Source organism: Dermacentor albipictus, unplaced genomic scaffold (assembly GCF_038994185.2).
Source record: "Dermacentor albipictus isolate Rhodes 1998 colony unplaced genomic scaffold, USDA_Dalb.pri_finalv2 scaffold_14, whole genome shotgun sequence".
NCBI lineage: Eukaryota > Metazoa > Arthropoda > Arachnida > Ixodida > Ixodidae > Dermacentor > Dermacentor albipictus.
This window is the reverse complement of record NW_027225568.1, coordinates 1,300,445-1,316,286: the sequence shown is the minus strand read 5'-3', so window position 1 is coordinate 1,316,286 and position 15,842 is coordinate 1,300,445. Positions and strand designations below refer to the sequence as shown.

General features: G+C 53.2%; 1 protein-coding gene and 1 long non-coding RNA gene across 3 annotated transcripts in view; one reads left to right on the top strand and one right to left on the bottom strand.

Annotated features, from left to right (window-relative positions):
- LOC135914734 (uncharacterized) overlaps positions 1–604 on the bottom strand; it is a 32,584-nt gene extending 31,980 nt beyond the window's left edge. For both annotated transcript variants that reach the window (XR_010568400.1, XR_010568399.1), the window contains exon 1: positions 267–604. This is a non-coding gene — a long non-coding RNA (uncharacterized lncRNA). The remainder of the gene's footprint in view (positions 1–266) is intronic.
- Positions 605–13,782: 13,178 nt separating this feature from the next.
- Positions 13,783–14,364, top strand: LOC135914750 (uncharacterized). The gene is made up of 2 exons (XM_065447673.1): positions 13,783–14,037; positions 14,143–14,364. Exons 1-2 carry the CDS (start codon positions 13,783–13,785, stop codon positions 14,362–14,364), a joined length of 477 nt encoding a protein of 158 aa, XP_065303745.1.
- The last annotated feature ends 1,478 nt before the right edge of the window (positions 14,365–15,842 follow it).

Here is a 15,842-nt window from a genome sequence, read left to right as displayed (position 1 = left end):
AAAAGCGGCAGCTCGCGCAAAAGATGACTGTTGCCGAACCTAATCCCTCTCACCGGAAGGAAACGCTTATCAAGATTTTCAATTTAGCATTAAGCCAATAAACTTGAGCAACCAAATTATGTCAACCATCGCTCAGCACGCATCAGCACAGTCAATGTCGTCGTGGGAGTTCTATTTCCTACGCTCGCAAGGCGCTCTATGCGCACACGAGAAGCACGCACAACATGCGTGCTTGCTAACTAGAGTTAGCAAGCACGTGTACTCACCTTTTAAATGGTACGATGCCATCGAAAAGCGCCCTCCAAGTTGCCGGTGCTGCAAAGTTATTCCCGCAGGAAACACTATGTAGTGGACGACCTGCGTAACGCTAATACGCATGATTTCTGTACGACGTCCACCGAACTTTCCAAAACAACCAAGGGAAAGCACTCCGCGGCATGAAAATCGTTGGTCCACATTTGCTTAGCGCGCCACACACACGGCGAATTTGCAGCGAGACACAAGCTATCTTCTGGCACTTTTGTGCACGCGAAAAGTCGCAGTTCATAACAGCACTAACAGCACACGCAACGCCTCCTTTAAAGAGATGCCTGCCGCGTGCGCCGAAAACCTGCCCATAGATGACCTGCCCTTACCTTTCCCCTTTTCCTCCTTTTTTTCTGGATGGTGGATGGATGGATGTTATGAGCGTCCTCTTTGGAACGGGGCGGTGGGTGGCGCCACCAAACTCTTGCTACTATGCTGCCTAATATCCTACCTAGGTTAACCAATGAAAAAGGAAAAGAAAAAAAAAACACTATGAACTACCACGTCCAAATTTGCTGATCCCCTGTTGCGAACTGTGTTTTTGTACGTCTCCGTCTTTTGTCGTTTCCCTACTTTTCTTCCACCAATCCTCCAATCGCCTCTTACTAATGTCTATTGCGGACCTGTTTGCTTTACCACTGCTCCCGCTGAACCGAAGGGCTTCAAGGAGGCCAGTGGTGCCTAAATCGACCGCTGGGTAGACGTCTTCACATTCTAATAAAATATGCTCCGTCGTTTCCCTAGCTTTACCGCAGCAAGCACATGCTTCTTCTTGCTTCTTATATCTCGCTTTATAGGTGCGTGTTCTAAGGCATTCCGATCTCGCTTCGAAAAGTAATGAGCTTCCCTTTGAGTTATCATAAATGGTTTCTTTCCTGATTTCGTTTTTTCCTCTTAAGTAGTTACTCATGGCAGGTTTCTTTTCCATTGCCGCTACCCATGAGATTAATTCAGCCTCTCTGACTTTCCGCTTGACCTTCTTTGTTGCTGTTGCCCACCCCACAGGCCGCATACTTGCTGGTAAGCTTCCTAATTCTTTTCCTCCACTGTGAATCAATGTTTTGCCTGTACAGGTACCTGAACACTCTCCCAGCCCATTTACTTTCTTCCATATTTCTCAGCCGTTCTTCATACTCAATTTTGCTGCGAGCTTCCCTCACTTCAAAACTAGTCCAGCCCATATCCCCCTGGACAGCTTCATTTGTGGTCTTCCCGTGAGCGCCCAATGCGAGGCGACCCACTGACCTTTGGTTTCCGTCGAGCCCTGATTGTACCCCTGATTTAAAGCAAACAACCGCATTTCCAAAAGTAAGTCCTGGAACCATTACCCCTTTCCACATACCTCGGAGGACCTCGTACCTATTGTATCCCCATAGTGCTCTGTGCTTCATTATGGCTGCATTTCTCTTCCCCTTGACTGTTATGGTTTTTTCCTGTGTTTCCATATATCCATTGCCTTCGTTTATCCATATACCAAGGTATTTACGTTCTGTTACCCGAGGTATTTCTTGGCCCTGTATCTCCACTGTCTGTTCACTGTTTTCATTGAATACCATAACACCTGATTTTCTAACACTAAATTTCAAACCTAAATTGTTGCCTTCCGGTCCACAGATATTAGCCAGACGTTGCAAATCACTTTGCTTGTTAGCGAGCAATACAATGTCGTCCGCATAAAATAAACCTGGGAGTTGCTGCTCTATTACTGTACCTGCCTGTTTGTATGAGAGATTAAACCCGATATTACTTCCTTCTAGCGCCCTCTCCATCCTCACCATGTACTTCATAAACATCAGCGGGGATAAAGGGCACCACTGCCTCAGTCCCTTGTTGATATGAACTTTCTCCCTGCTCCTCATCCCTTCCCATTCAACGCAAACGGTATTTTCTAGGTAAATCTCTCTCAAAAGCTGTAGACAATCGTTACCTAAGCTTTCCCCTTCCAGAATATCCCACAAAATGTTGCGGTCTACGTTGTCGTATGCTCCTGTAATGTCCAAAAAGGCCACATACAACGGTCTGCTTTCTGCTTTTGATATTTCGATACACTGAGTAAGAACAAACAAGTTACCATCCAAACGCCTACCTATTCTAAAGCCATTCTGAAGCTCTCCCAAAATGTCATTATTCTCTGCCCATGCTTGAAGCTTTAATGCTTGAAGCTTTTTCTCGAGGCGGTAGCTAGCGATCGTTGCGGTGGTCGCTTGCAACACATGCGCGCATGCGCACATCACCGCATGGCAGTGCGGCCGGCGCGGCCGCCGCTACCGCCGCGACACCCATAGAGTTTCTCACTACATTACCTAGAGGTAAATCTGGCGCTGCTGCGCTGTGGTAGGCATGGAGCTAACGGTTTTCTTCCCCGTAGTACCTAGGCGAAGAGAAATCTTGAGCACCAAAAGTCCCCACATTTCTCTCTCGCAGCTACTGCTCCTCGCGCGTGCGCAGAAAGAGCGGTGAAATCCATTTTCGATGTGCTCGTTCGGCTGCTTCGGGTAGAGCGAGCTGAAAACGAGTTTAAATTCCCTCGTACGCTGCGGTCCTCATTTAGTGGTGAAATTTTCCCGCTTCGAGTGTCTCCTTCACAACGCTTCAAAGCACTACAATAGCTAGTGGCTGCCTTTGAAGGCGCGCAACATGGTCTGCTACTGCTCGGTGCCGCAGGGCCGGACGCACGTAACGGAGGCCGGTGTCAGCCTTATTCACATCTAGCCGCAGGACAAGACGCTGCGTGAAGCTTGGCTCGCGAAACATAAAACCGGCAAACAGTCATCGGCTACAACTCGGGTATGCAGCAAGCACAGACGCGAGGAAGATTTCTGCTACGGCGCCCGGTCTGCGATGTTCTGAAAACGCGCACTGAGACGCTCGCCCGAGTCCGCTGCCCGACTAATGTCATGACGGTTTGGTCTATGAACTTGTCGATGCTATAGATACTGGCAAGTTCAGTGGAGTGGAAAGGCAGCGGTTAGAAGCACATTTAAAAAAAGCATGGCATATGGTCATGTTTGTGTTATGGAATAATGCACTGGATTACAAAAAAGGAGCAGCGGGAAATTGCACGCTGAGAACACCGATAAACATACAGTGCGACGCAACTCGAGGAATAATATTGAAAGGTCAAAGAATTTAGAAGAAAGAAAGATTGAATCGTCGCGACGGCACATTACAGTCCCCGTAGGCGTCGAAGTCTCTACAATGAAATTATTTTTGAACAGCTCTGATAGCGCCCACGCAACAATGGTTGCTTGTATACTGTCAAATGCTCATATTCTGCGGCCTAAAGCTCATGACACGGTGAGAAAACGCGCGTGCGGAGAAATCGAAACAGTGCGCGGACAAGCATGCAGACGAGCAGTCGATCGCTGCGAATCTGCGCGATCGCTGCATTGAGGCTTCGTTCTATTACGCTCCATTTAGTTATACAAACACTATAAGAACCTATTTCACATAGTTTGCTCTCGGCGTTTACCTACCTTTCACGCAAGAAGCCGGTTCGGGAGACTCCATATCGCGGCAACCGCGCGCGGTGGCGTTCACTGTACGTATTCGGTAAAGAGATAGCGTCTGTAAACGATTGTGTGCTTTCAGTTTGCCCAAGATTATTATTTAGACACTAAGAAACTTCTCTCGTTTCGAAAGTACTTAGAAAAATGTCCGGGAGAGCTCGCGCGTGGTGTTTTCAATGACCGCTGACTGCAAAACCTATGAGGAGCGTGCCACGTGATCCCTCATACTACGCCAGCGAGGCGCTTCCGATAGATGGCGACTCCGTAACTCCTCGCCGCCAATACAGTGAAAGCCCGTTAATTCGAACTTCAATAATTCGAATTTATGGATAATTCGAACTGTACGATTTGGTCCGGCCAAGCTCCACAGAAGTCTATGTATAAAAAAGTCCGTTAATTCGAACGCGAGAAGGTTCCCTCACGGATAATTCGAACTACGCTCGCCTGGCACACGGCCAGAGAAACGCGCCTACTGCCTACACACAATTGAGGCTGTATTGCCTCCGAAACGGAGAGAACGGCGAGAGAAGGCAAAATCGGAAAAAAATCTAACCTACGCGGGGTCAGTCAGAAGCCAGCGGCGGCTGCCGCCTCTCCGTTCTACGTAACCTCCGAGACTTCTTGCCCGTTGCGAATCTCGGAGGCTTTACAAATCTTGTACAGCTGCTAATGTTGTTCTGAGATGGCACGGCAAGCGCCAAAACACAGCGAATCAAGTACGTCGCAGCTGCGCTTGCAATCAAGAACCAACGAATCAGGGCCTTCGCCACCTTCACATGTTCAGCGTCTTTGACTCGGCAGTCTTCATCGGTTGTGCACCTCTGTTTTCAGATTAGGAGGTATCGGCCATCGCGATTCATTGTGATGGTGCTAAGCATCGGCTAACGTTCGTTTCGGTGGACATCGGTGGTGGGGCACAGTCGGACCCAGAGCTTCGACTTGAAGATGGCATGTGCCCGCAGCAAACGCCATCACTTTCTGACATGCCCTACTGCTCTCAAATCGCAGTGTACTGTTGCTCTCCTTCACTTTCGTTAGTTCGAACTTTCGTTAACTCGAACTCAAGCGGCTTCCCCTTGCGGTTCGAATTAACGAGCTTTTACTGTATCACCCGACGTACGCTCGGAGCGGACGGTAAAACCCCTCAATCTCCCAAAGTAGCACCATTCGCTTCCCTCCTCCTCCTCCTCTCGGCGCGGCCTCGACGGTGGCGCCGCCGGTGGTGGGCCTTCCGTAGCAGATGACAGCTAACACGCTACGGGAGGAAATCCGCAGAAAAGGTCGTTCGAGCCCTGCGGAGCAGTTTTTTCAATCGAGATCTTTCTTCGTCAGTCGGTAACTGGCCTTTAGAATTTCGTGTTGGAATTACGCAAGAACTAGAGAAAAAGACCATTATTCAAGCTGTACTTAAGGCGTAAAGCGCGCGATGTTGAGAGTTCGCGCTGCTGAAACACGACGCAAGCACGCGGTGTATTCAAACACGCGCGTAATTACCAAAGTTTCAGGCGTTGACAGCGTAAAAGTATGTGTACGTGGTTTCATAGGTTCATTTACGGACCTGCAGGATACTTTTGTTCGGCCGGCGCGTGAGAGATTCCGGCTGTGTGCGGTCAGCAACGCCTGGCAACAGGGCCGTTTTTTTTCATTGCGGGGTGCTTTGGTAATCGTGACGACATATTGTTTTTTTTTTTACAAGTACTGCTCCAGGAGGGCACATGTAATGGCTAACGGAGGCCTCTGAAGAGTACGTGACATTACAATAATGCGGGTGTCGCAGGGAGTGTTAGCATACAAAAATGGCTGTCCGCGATCTTATACCCCCTTGGCATGCACACGCTTCGGCGAGCCCCATCCAGCCCTGGTTCTAGGTTTGGTGTTCCCGTTGCCGCTTTGGTGCCCTGGGGGCGCCGTCAATAATACGAAATAATGACAAGTTGTTACAACTAGTAAATAAAATTTATTGAAGAGATACAATCGCGCTAAAGCACCAGCTGCTAAAGCAGCGCTAGCGCGCCCGCGCGAGTATTATGAAACGCCAACGAGGAATTTGCCTGCCCGCGTACGACTCTACGATCAAAGTGCACGTTAAACATCCCCAGCCGAGGCTAGATAATGTGATCCGGAGCCATTCACTACGATTTCTATCCTAGCTTTAGTCGCTTCAAAACGTTAAAAATATTAATCACCACAAACCAAATCAATACATGCGGGCCTACATTCAAGCTAAAAAACTGCATCGTAAGTCATATTGAGACTTGCAAAAGCGTCGAGAATGTGCGAACTTCTGGTGGAGCTCAAAACACACCCTGAATGAAGTCGCTTTTATGTCACAGGCAAGCTGCAGATGCGTGCATTTCACCGCAAGACGAAACTACATGAAACAAAGAGAGCACAAACAACGCGCTAAAAACCACGCAGAGCATGAACACACACTTTTTCGAACCGGAAGGCATGAACTAGGCTTAAAATAAGAGGTTGTGAGTAGCCGTGGCCCTTACTTCACGAAGCCGTGCGCTCTTTGCCACTTCCTTGAAGTCAGCCCGCCCGATCCTGCGAATCTACACTTCTTTTTGCGGTGCGCCCGACGGACGGCAAAACAAAAAGCTTTTTGCCCTCGCTGTGTCTGTTGCACCAACCGAAGGCGCAGCAGCATGGCATCGCAGTTAAGTTCTCGGACCTACACATTCTATTACGCTAACGCACTCCGTCAGTCCGCCTGCCGTACTTTCGTCGCGCAGGCCCAACAATGGAGGACGGCGCGCGCTGGAAAGAAAAAAATATACAGAATATGTAGAAAAAAGCGCGGCGCCTGCACCGCACTGGAAAGAAAAAATATACACAAGCGCAACGCCAGCTTCCACGTGACACAGATTGGCCAATGGGGGAGCGCAGGAGGCTGGGGCGATAGGAGGCGCCATGGTGAGCGCGGTGGCGGAAAGATCTAAGAATGGCGCTACTTTTGAAAAATTGAGGGGCTTTAGCGGACGGATGTCGACAGCGCTATCCCCCGACAACCAGGAGTGGCAGCCATCAAATCGTCCCTGCCCCACGCACAGGATGGCGCTGGTCTCGAAACGTCGGCGCCGGCTGCTGCGACTTGCCTGTCCCCGCTCCTACTAAAGCCCCTTGATGTTTGAAAGTAGTCACACTTTCCTCCTCCCGGCGCTTTCCTCCTCGATTCTCCTCACCCACCGGCTGCACACGGCACGCTATTCCTCCTGGGCTCCCGCGGACGGGCCGCAGGATTCTATGGAGGCGTGTTATTTTGGGTCAGTTGCGCGCCCCAGTGGGGTTGAAAATTTTGAGAAATGCTAATAACAGCATCGATAATGCTAGAGGCAACATTTATGACGAGGTTGGTTTTTTCCTAAAGCCGTATGAACGGGGTATACCGATGTAAAGGGAGCCTTTGAGGCGAGTTCTATACTCCAGAAATTTTTCTGCCGCATGATGAGATGGTTTACTTCGTGCGTCTGATGTAGTATTGCTTGTGACGCATCCCTTTGTGTGTGGCTTATTAAGCAAAAGCCTTAGACCTCTGTATCAACGTCCAGTTGTGGGCTACAGAAAATATCACGTGACCGAAGGAAGGCGAGAAGCGAACCAAAGCATGTGCAGCTGCGCATAGGTGATGATTAATTATTAGCAAAGTATTGATTGATTAGGATTGGATTAAGATGAATTAAGGAGGGTTAAGGTGGATTAAAGTTGATAAAAGTGGATTAAGGTGCATAAAGGAGGACAAGGTTGGATTAAGTTCGATGAAGGTGGGTGAAGGTGCGTTGAGGTGCATTAAGGACGATTATAGTGGATTAGGGTGGATTGAAGTGCATGAAGGATGAGGATGGATTAAGGATTAAGGTGCATGAAGGAGGATTAGGGTGGATTAATGTGGATGAGGGAGCAGTATACGGTTGGTTAAGGAGGATTAAAGTGCATTAAGGAGGGTTAGAGTAGATTAAGGTCGATGAAGTTGGATTAGGGTGCATTAAGGAGGACTCTCATGGATTATGGTGGATTAAAGTGAATGAAGGAGGATTAAGGTCGATGAATGTGGATTCGGTGGGTTAATGTGCATTAGGAGGATTATCGTAGACTAATCAGTCTTAATGCTCAATGAACCCTTATTCACCTTACTCCACCCTAATCCACCTTAATGCTCCTTCATCCACCATAATCCAGCTTAATACTCCCAATCCACCTTAATACAACCTAATCAATCGATATTGCCCCTAATGCACCTTACCTACCATATACGTTCTTAATCCTCCTTTATCAACCGCGACCCATTATAGTCCGCCTTAATCCTCCTTCATCCACCTTAATCCTGCTTAATAGTCCCAATCTACCTTAATACACCCTAGTCCACCTATATCAAACCTAATCCAGCTCTATGGTCCCTAATCCGCCTTAATCGGTCTTAATCCTCCTTTAACAACCCTAATTCACCTTAATCCAAATTAATCGGCCTTAATCTTACTTTATCCACCTTAATTCCCCCAAGTCCTAGTTTATGCACCCTAATTCACCCTAATCGGTCTTAATACCCTTTCATCAACCCTTCACCTGAATCCACCCTAATCTGCCTTAATCCTCCTCCACCCATTTTATTCTTTATTCATGCATCTTAATCCCTCTTAAGGCACTCTAATACACCTTAATCTTCTTTAATACACGCTAATCATTAATCCTCCCTGATCCATTTTATGTCAATCACTAATGATTCATTAATTAACTTGGGTAATCACTCTCTTATGCAGGGGTGGACATGATTTGGGTCACCTCTGGCCTTCCTTGGGTCACGTGATACTTCCAGTTTACAACGCGACCTTGAAACAGAGATCTAAAGTCTTTCGCCTTAAAACTAAAAAAAAACTCAACGTTGACTAGCTAACGCTCATCACCTGCAATAACAAGGGTATACTTGCCACTAATTTTTTCAGGGCGCAAAGCAGAATCTATAATGCTGCACTTCCGACTGAATAACAACAGTTAGCGACGTGCGAGGGGAATATTAAGCATACTGAGGACAACCGCAACAAAAACTCTGGTGAGCGTTTGTGAGCGTAGTGGGCGCAGTGAGCGGAAGAATGAAAAAAAATGCAGCATTTCGGGATGCTTTGCTACGAGCTATAAGAAAGACGCCTCAGCTCGCAAACAACGCTGTTCTTTGTCGGAACAAAGTTCCTTCGGCCAATGTCATGCAGCCATTGCTTCCTGCGGAAGCCGTCACGCTTTCCTTGTGGTATCATAAAAACGGCATAACCATCTTCAGGCTTCTTGCTGCAGTTATATGCGCAACAGCCCGGCATAGCGCTAGCACATAGAGCAGGAAACACGGCGTGCAACGTTCGCTACGCCGAGCTAAAGCGCCGAGCCAGCCGTGCTCAGGAGGAAAATGGCGCGAACGAAAAAGAAAAACACAAGCAAAACTCAACATCCGCGCGTTTCCAAGGGCAATGGCAGGGAGACCAATCGTCGTGCAGAAAAACGGGGGCGAAACTGGTTACCGCGGGGGGAACGCGCAAGGGGCGAGGAGGAGGCGAAGAGGTCGCGCGGCGGCGGCAAAGTTCAAAGAGTGTCGCTACTTTCAAATCATCAAGGGACTTTAGCTCCTACAGAACGCGAGCGCCGTCTCTCGGACGCCTGATGAGTCACCGACTGCCTCCTTGGCGCTTTCTCCAAGAGAGGGCACGACTACTCATGATCACGCTCCACCAGCTACTGGACAGAGCGCAGCTGCCTTCCTGAAGGATCCGCCAGCTCCTCCTGCAAAGCGCCTTGCCTCAAAAAAGAAGGACAAGGGAAAGCGACGGACAACTCCAGGCAGCCTGCAGCCTCCAGCGACTGCTACCGCCTCGGGCCCAGCGGCTTCTCCACAGCAACAGGCGCCACTGAAGAACACCCCCAGCAGTTTTCAAATCGCACTCTCCCTGGCACCCGAGAGTGGCGGACCAGCAGAGGACGCGTTCACCACGGTCCTCTCTAGGAACGCCCAGCGTCGCGCCAGGGCTCTACAACAAGCCGCCACCATACCGGTTGACCCAGTGGTAGTCGCGACGGCCCTGTACCGCCCTTCTGGCCCGGGAGGGGCCTTCGAGCGAGGATCCCGCCTTGCTATTGCCGCTGTGCTCTCTGCGCTACCAGGGGTGTCCGCGGTCCGGGTTAACACCTAAAAAAACATCGTGGCCGCGGACGCGACCTCGCAGGCCTGCTTGGAGAAGCTGCTCGCCACCACCGTGCTCCGAGGCATTCCCGTTGCTGCTCGTCCACCAGCTGTCCGTGGAAACAGCACGGGCTTCATACACGGCATTGACGGCGAGACTACCGACGCAGAGCTGACTGGTGCGATCGAGTCCAGTGTCCCTATCCTGTCTGCGACCCGCTCCGGCAACAAGGCGATGCTCCGCTTTAGCAGCCCGGTCCCTCCCGAGCATGTGTCCATATACAAGCTCCAGTTCCGGGTGAGGCCTGGAAGACCGCGTCCACTGCAGGGCCAGCAATGTGGCCGCTATGGGCACGTGGCTGCAACCTGCGACAGACCTACCAGCTGCCTGCACTGTGGGAGGTCGCACGAGCGACGAGAAAGCTGCCCAAATGCCGGCCACTGCAATAATTGTGGTGGCAATCACCTTGCTAATACTTCTGCCTGCCCCAGGTGGCAGGAAGAACGTAGGGTGGCAACCATCATGGCGACCGCACCTACTCCCCTCTCTCGTCGTGCTGTCCGGGCCTCTGTGCGGGAAGAGACACAACAGGCGAAGACCTTCACGCCGGTCTCGTATGCACAGGCCCTAACCAGTCGCTCACGAATGTACTAGTCGGCGATGCTCCCTCCTGGCCAGCCACCCAAAGCAGCCCCACGGACCCTCCGAGCCGGACCGTCTGTAGCCACCACCACAACCAAGGAGGCACCAGCCACACCACCACCACAGGCCTGCCCAGACCCCCGCGACCAGCTGATCGCGAGCCTGCAGCTGACGCTGAAGGCCGTCGGAGAGATGCTGCCTGCTGATAGCCCACTCCGAGCCCTCTGCCTCCAGGCGGGAGGCGTGCCATCCACCCAACACCAGCATGGCTAGCATCCCATCGAAGTCCCGCCGCCGCCGCCCGAGGGTGCTCCAGTGGAATGTAAACTCGCTGCGGCGACGGCACCGCGAGCTGTGGAGTACCTCTTGCAGTGCGACTTCGACGTTCTCGCACTGCAGGAGGTATACGCTGCGGCCGAGAACCTACGGCTCCCCGGCTACTCGGGCGTCACCACCTTTGCCACACGTAGTTCCACTGCGGCACCCTGCCTAGATGGAGCCCACAAGACAGGGAAGCCACGCACGGCAATCTACGTCCACAGCTCCCTGGCGCATGCTGTTCTACCTGTTTCTGACATCGCGGGTGGCCCCCTGGAGTCATATGCCGTCACCGTACGCCTTGGTATCCAGGACACGGCTGTGGCGAGCATCTACATTGGTCCAGGAAAGCCGTGGGATCCCTCCAGCCTCGTCCAGCTGGCTGTTCGCCTCGGTGGGCATGCACTCCTGTGCGGTGACTTTAACGCACACCACACGGATTGGGGCAGCCGCTGCTGCACCCGCCGAGGCAAGGGCCTCCCAGACGCCATCAGCCGAGCTGGCCTGCTGATCTCGAACACCGGGGAGCCTACCTACGTCCGCCGCGGAGCTCCCACGGCCATCGACGTCTCCCTCACCACCAAGCAGTGCTCCTACTCCTGGGCCACAACTCCGGACACATGGGAGTCTGACCACTTCCCTATCGTGATCAGCCCCGGGTCTGGGAGAAGGCCTAGGTGAAGAACTTACCACGTCACAGACTTGTCCCTATTCCGGAAGCACTGCAGCAATTTGGACGATGGCCGTGACTTCCTCAGCGCCATCGCGGATTGTGCTCAGGCTGCCGCCGTTCAGTGCTCTGCCCAACCAGATACCCCTGGTGTTGGGCTGCTGAGCACGAGGTCGCGGGATCGAATCCCGGCCGCGGCGGCCGCATTTCGATGGGGGCGAAATGCGAAAACACCCGTGTGCTTAGATTTAGGTGCACGTTAAAGAACCCCAGATGGTCAAAATTTCCGGAGTCCTCCACTACGGCGTGCCTCATAATCAGAAAGTGGTTTTGGCACGTAAAACCCCAAATATTATTATTATTAACCAGATACACCCGCTCCGGACCTCCACCTGCTCAACTTCCGCGCCTCCAGGCGCCGTATGGAGCGCAGAGCCATCCGGACGGGCAATGCAGAGCATTGGACCGTGTTCAGACGCGCGGATGCCTGCTGCAGACGCCAGGCCCGGCGCAGGAGGATCCAGAGCTGGAGGAGCCTCTGCTCTGCCATCGAGGACAGGTCCAGGGGACCCCTGGCTTGAAGAGGCCCTTGCGGAGCTCCTCGCCGATCAGTTCGCGCCCGCTGTACCACGCACTGCAGCCACCCTGCCGGTAGGATAGCCTTCCTCCAGCCTGCCTAGCTGCCTGCGCATCCACCACCCGGGGTGGACATCGAGCCAGGTTACTGCTATCTGCCAGGACCCACTGACGCTGCACGAGCTCCAAGTGGCCCTGAAGAGGGGGAAGTGCCGGAGCGCACCAGGCGCCGAGGGAGTGACGACCCAAATGCTCTGCAACCCGGCTGCCAGCGAGCAGCAGCGCCTGCTGGACTGCTACAACGACATCTGGTGGTCAGGGCAGGTGCCGGAGTCATGGCGCACAACCATTGTGGCCCCCATCCTGAAGGCCGGAAAGCCGGCTGGAAACGTGAGCTCCTACCAGCTGGTCTCCCTCACTTCCACCGCCTGCAAGGTGATGGAGACCATTGCTTTGGTCTGACTGGACTGGTTGGCCCGTGCCCGTGGCTTCTTGGCCGACGAGCAGACGGGGTTCCGGCGGCGCTGATGCACCGCGGACTCCATCCCGGATGTGGTCTCCACGCTGGAAGAGGCCAAGGCCTGTGGTGACGCCGTTCTCCTGGTGCTTATCGACACCAAGGGGGCCTTCGACGGCCTGCCCCACCCAGTCGTTCAGCAGGCCCTGGACCTACTTGGCATCAACGGAAATCTGCGGCGGTTCATCTCGTCGTTCCTGGAGGAACGCACCCTCAGAGTACGAGTGGGCCGATCGAGGAGCTCCCCTCGGCCGGTGGCAGCGGGCGTCCCACAAGGGTCAGTGGTGAGCCCTTTCCTGTTCAACCTGGCCCTGGCCCGGCTTCCTGCTGCCCTGCCGATCGACCCGGACAACCTGGCCCTGGCCCGGCTTCCTGCTGCCCTGCCGATCGACCCCGACTACCCGGTGAGTGCCTCTATCTACGCTGACGACATCGGCCTGTGGGCGCGAAGCCTACCAAACAACCACCGCAGCACGCGCTCGGCCCTGCAAAGAGCTCTCGACACCGCCGCTGCTTACCTGAGCAGCATTGGCCTTGCCATCTCGTCAAGGAAGACGGAGGCCATGCTGCTCCACCCAAGAGCAGCCGCCCGCAGCACAGTACGCCTGCTGCACCTGGAAGGCGTCCAGTTACCCTGGAGCACTGCAGTGACGTACCTGGGGCTGCGCATTGATCACCGACTGTCCTGGCTGCCTGCTGTCAAGACCCTGCGGCTCTACATGTCCTCCGGGTCCGCAAGGCAGTCTCCCAGCTTCTTGCCCGAGGACAGGGCTGTACCACTGGGTGGGCACTGCGGCTGTACGATGCAGCAGCCACCTCACGCCTGCGGTACGCCCTCCCACTCGTGGCACTACCACCTGCCCGCCTCAAGAAGCTGGAGCTGCAGCATCGGGCCGCGATTAGACTCTGCCTGGGCGCTCCCCGCAGCTCCCAAGTCGCTGCAACCTTGGCCGAGGCAGAGCATGGCCCCTGTCACTCCTCCTCCTGCAGCAGGGGCTACGCCATGTTGACCACCTCCACCATGGACCAGATGGCAGTGCCCTGCTCTCCCGACTGCGCTCGCGGCCCCATTCACAGATGGGCAGACTCTGCGGGCTGTACGAAGAGGTGATTGGGAGGCGTCCAGCGAACAACGCACAGCTGCCTCCTCCCCAGAGGCCACCCATACCCATCATCGCAGAGCTGCCCGGCGTTTCCAAAGGGCGCTCCCCGACTTGTGCCCTTCAACAGACGGCTGCCTCCCTCCTGCATGAGGACCACGGAGGAAACCTGCAGATCTACGTTGACGGCTCGGTGATGCCGGACACAGGCTCGTCGACTGCGGCCTGCGTGGTGCCCGCCTTGCGGAAGAGCAAGCAGTGTCGCCTCCCCGACCATGCGACGTCAACAGCGGCAGAGCTAGCAGGCCTTCACCTGTCTGTGGACTTACTCGCATAGGAGCTGCCAGTGGCCCCAGTGACCATCTACTGCGACTCCAAGGCGGCACTTCTCAGCCTGCAGAGGCCAGAAAGGGCCAGCCTCGGGGTTGCCCTGCTCTCGACAAGGCTGATGGCGCTCCAGGAGGCGGGCTGCTCAGTGTCCCTGCACTGGCTTCCAGCCCACGTAGGGATACCGGGCAACGAGGAAGCAGATGCACTGGCAAAGCGTGCCCACCACTGAGTGGTCCCGCCCAGCCTGGCAGTGACAGCCAATGATTTCACAAGCCACAGGCTTCGGCGCCATCTGCTGGCCTGCCATCCGGACAAGCGGATGTCCTTGGGCCGCCCTCCGCGACCGCTTCCACAGCGCGGCTATAGAGGCTAGAAGGTTTTTCTAGTGTCACGACCGAGCCGGCGCAGCTGAAATAACTTGCTATGCGCAAGGCAGATGGCGCTACCGCCCGCTGGCGCGCGGGCAGGCGCAAGAAGCTCTCATGGGGGTAGTGCTCTCTGGTTCAGTCGGTTGATCGTGTGTGTGCTGCTGTCACTGCTTTGACAAGGCGTTAAAGTGCTAAAGACAGTGCAAACTCTGGCATAGGTTCTCTTGTCATTTAGATTCGACACGGACTAGCTGTAACGCCGAGAGTGTGCCGCGGCCGGAGCAAATGCAAGCGTCACATCGGGCCCGACCTACTGCGCCGTAAAGAAGCGTAAGAACACATCTTGTACATGATACCGAAACGAGAAAATGAAGCAGGACAAATTGCAGGGCGGAATGTCTTTATTACACAAGGTTCCATGGCAACAATATACTAATGCCTTTCCTTGTGGGAAGTGCCCTGTGCGAGGCTACCGACAGCGCCTCATTTTCAGCAGCTTTTTCTTTTATCGCTGCGCGCTTTGTTTACTGACTTTACAAGAAAATGCATCCTAGTCAAGGCGTAAAACTTCATCACTTCTGTCGTAATTCGACGTCCATGCTCCTCGCAGCACTCACCTTGAAGCTCACGTCCCTGAAGAAAATGCAGAAAGCTGACCATGCTATCTGCGTGTAGCTTATTGCGACTGAAAAACACCGTAAATGCGTCCTCAAGCTTTGCTATGAGCTGTTCAATTGGCCTTGATGGATAAATTAAGCCTCCATGGTCAAAATTTCGAGTAAGCGAGGTATTGTTCTTTGACTCGGCTTGCAAAGACAAAGTGCTGAAACAAGTTGCACATTGCATGAGGGCAAGGAAATCTTCTAAGGATTTTTCTTACAACATACCCAGCTACATAAAAAGATTAGTCTGCTGTCACTTTTTTTTTGTCTACACAGCCCTGAGGATCGCTCAGGCTGCTGTGCTCCTCGAGCAGCTCTGCATGCAGCAGAAGCCAAGTTTCCGCCATCCAGTAAATTATCGACAAGTTCAGTTATTCGCGCATTTTTTTGGGGGGGGACATGAGATGGCTGCAAGAGGGCAGTCACTACTTCTGCAGGTACTTTTGCTCCTTTTGGAGGCTTTGCGAGGCTGTAGAAAGCCAGGTTTTTGATAATTATCAAAAACTGCCCCACTATTGGATGATCATTGCAACCGAAGCACTGGCACGCAATACCATTCTCCATCCTGTCTTGGCTTAGGTTTGCGGTCAACAAGTACTTGTATTGCAGGGACGTGGTTAGGTATTTTACAAGCGGCAGTGTGCTTTGCAGCGTTACACGCAGCCCAAGGGCAGTTC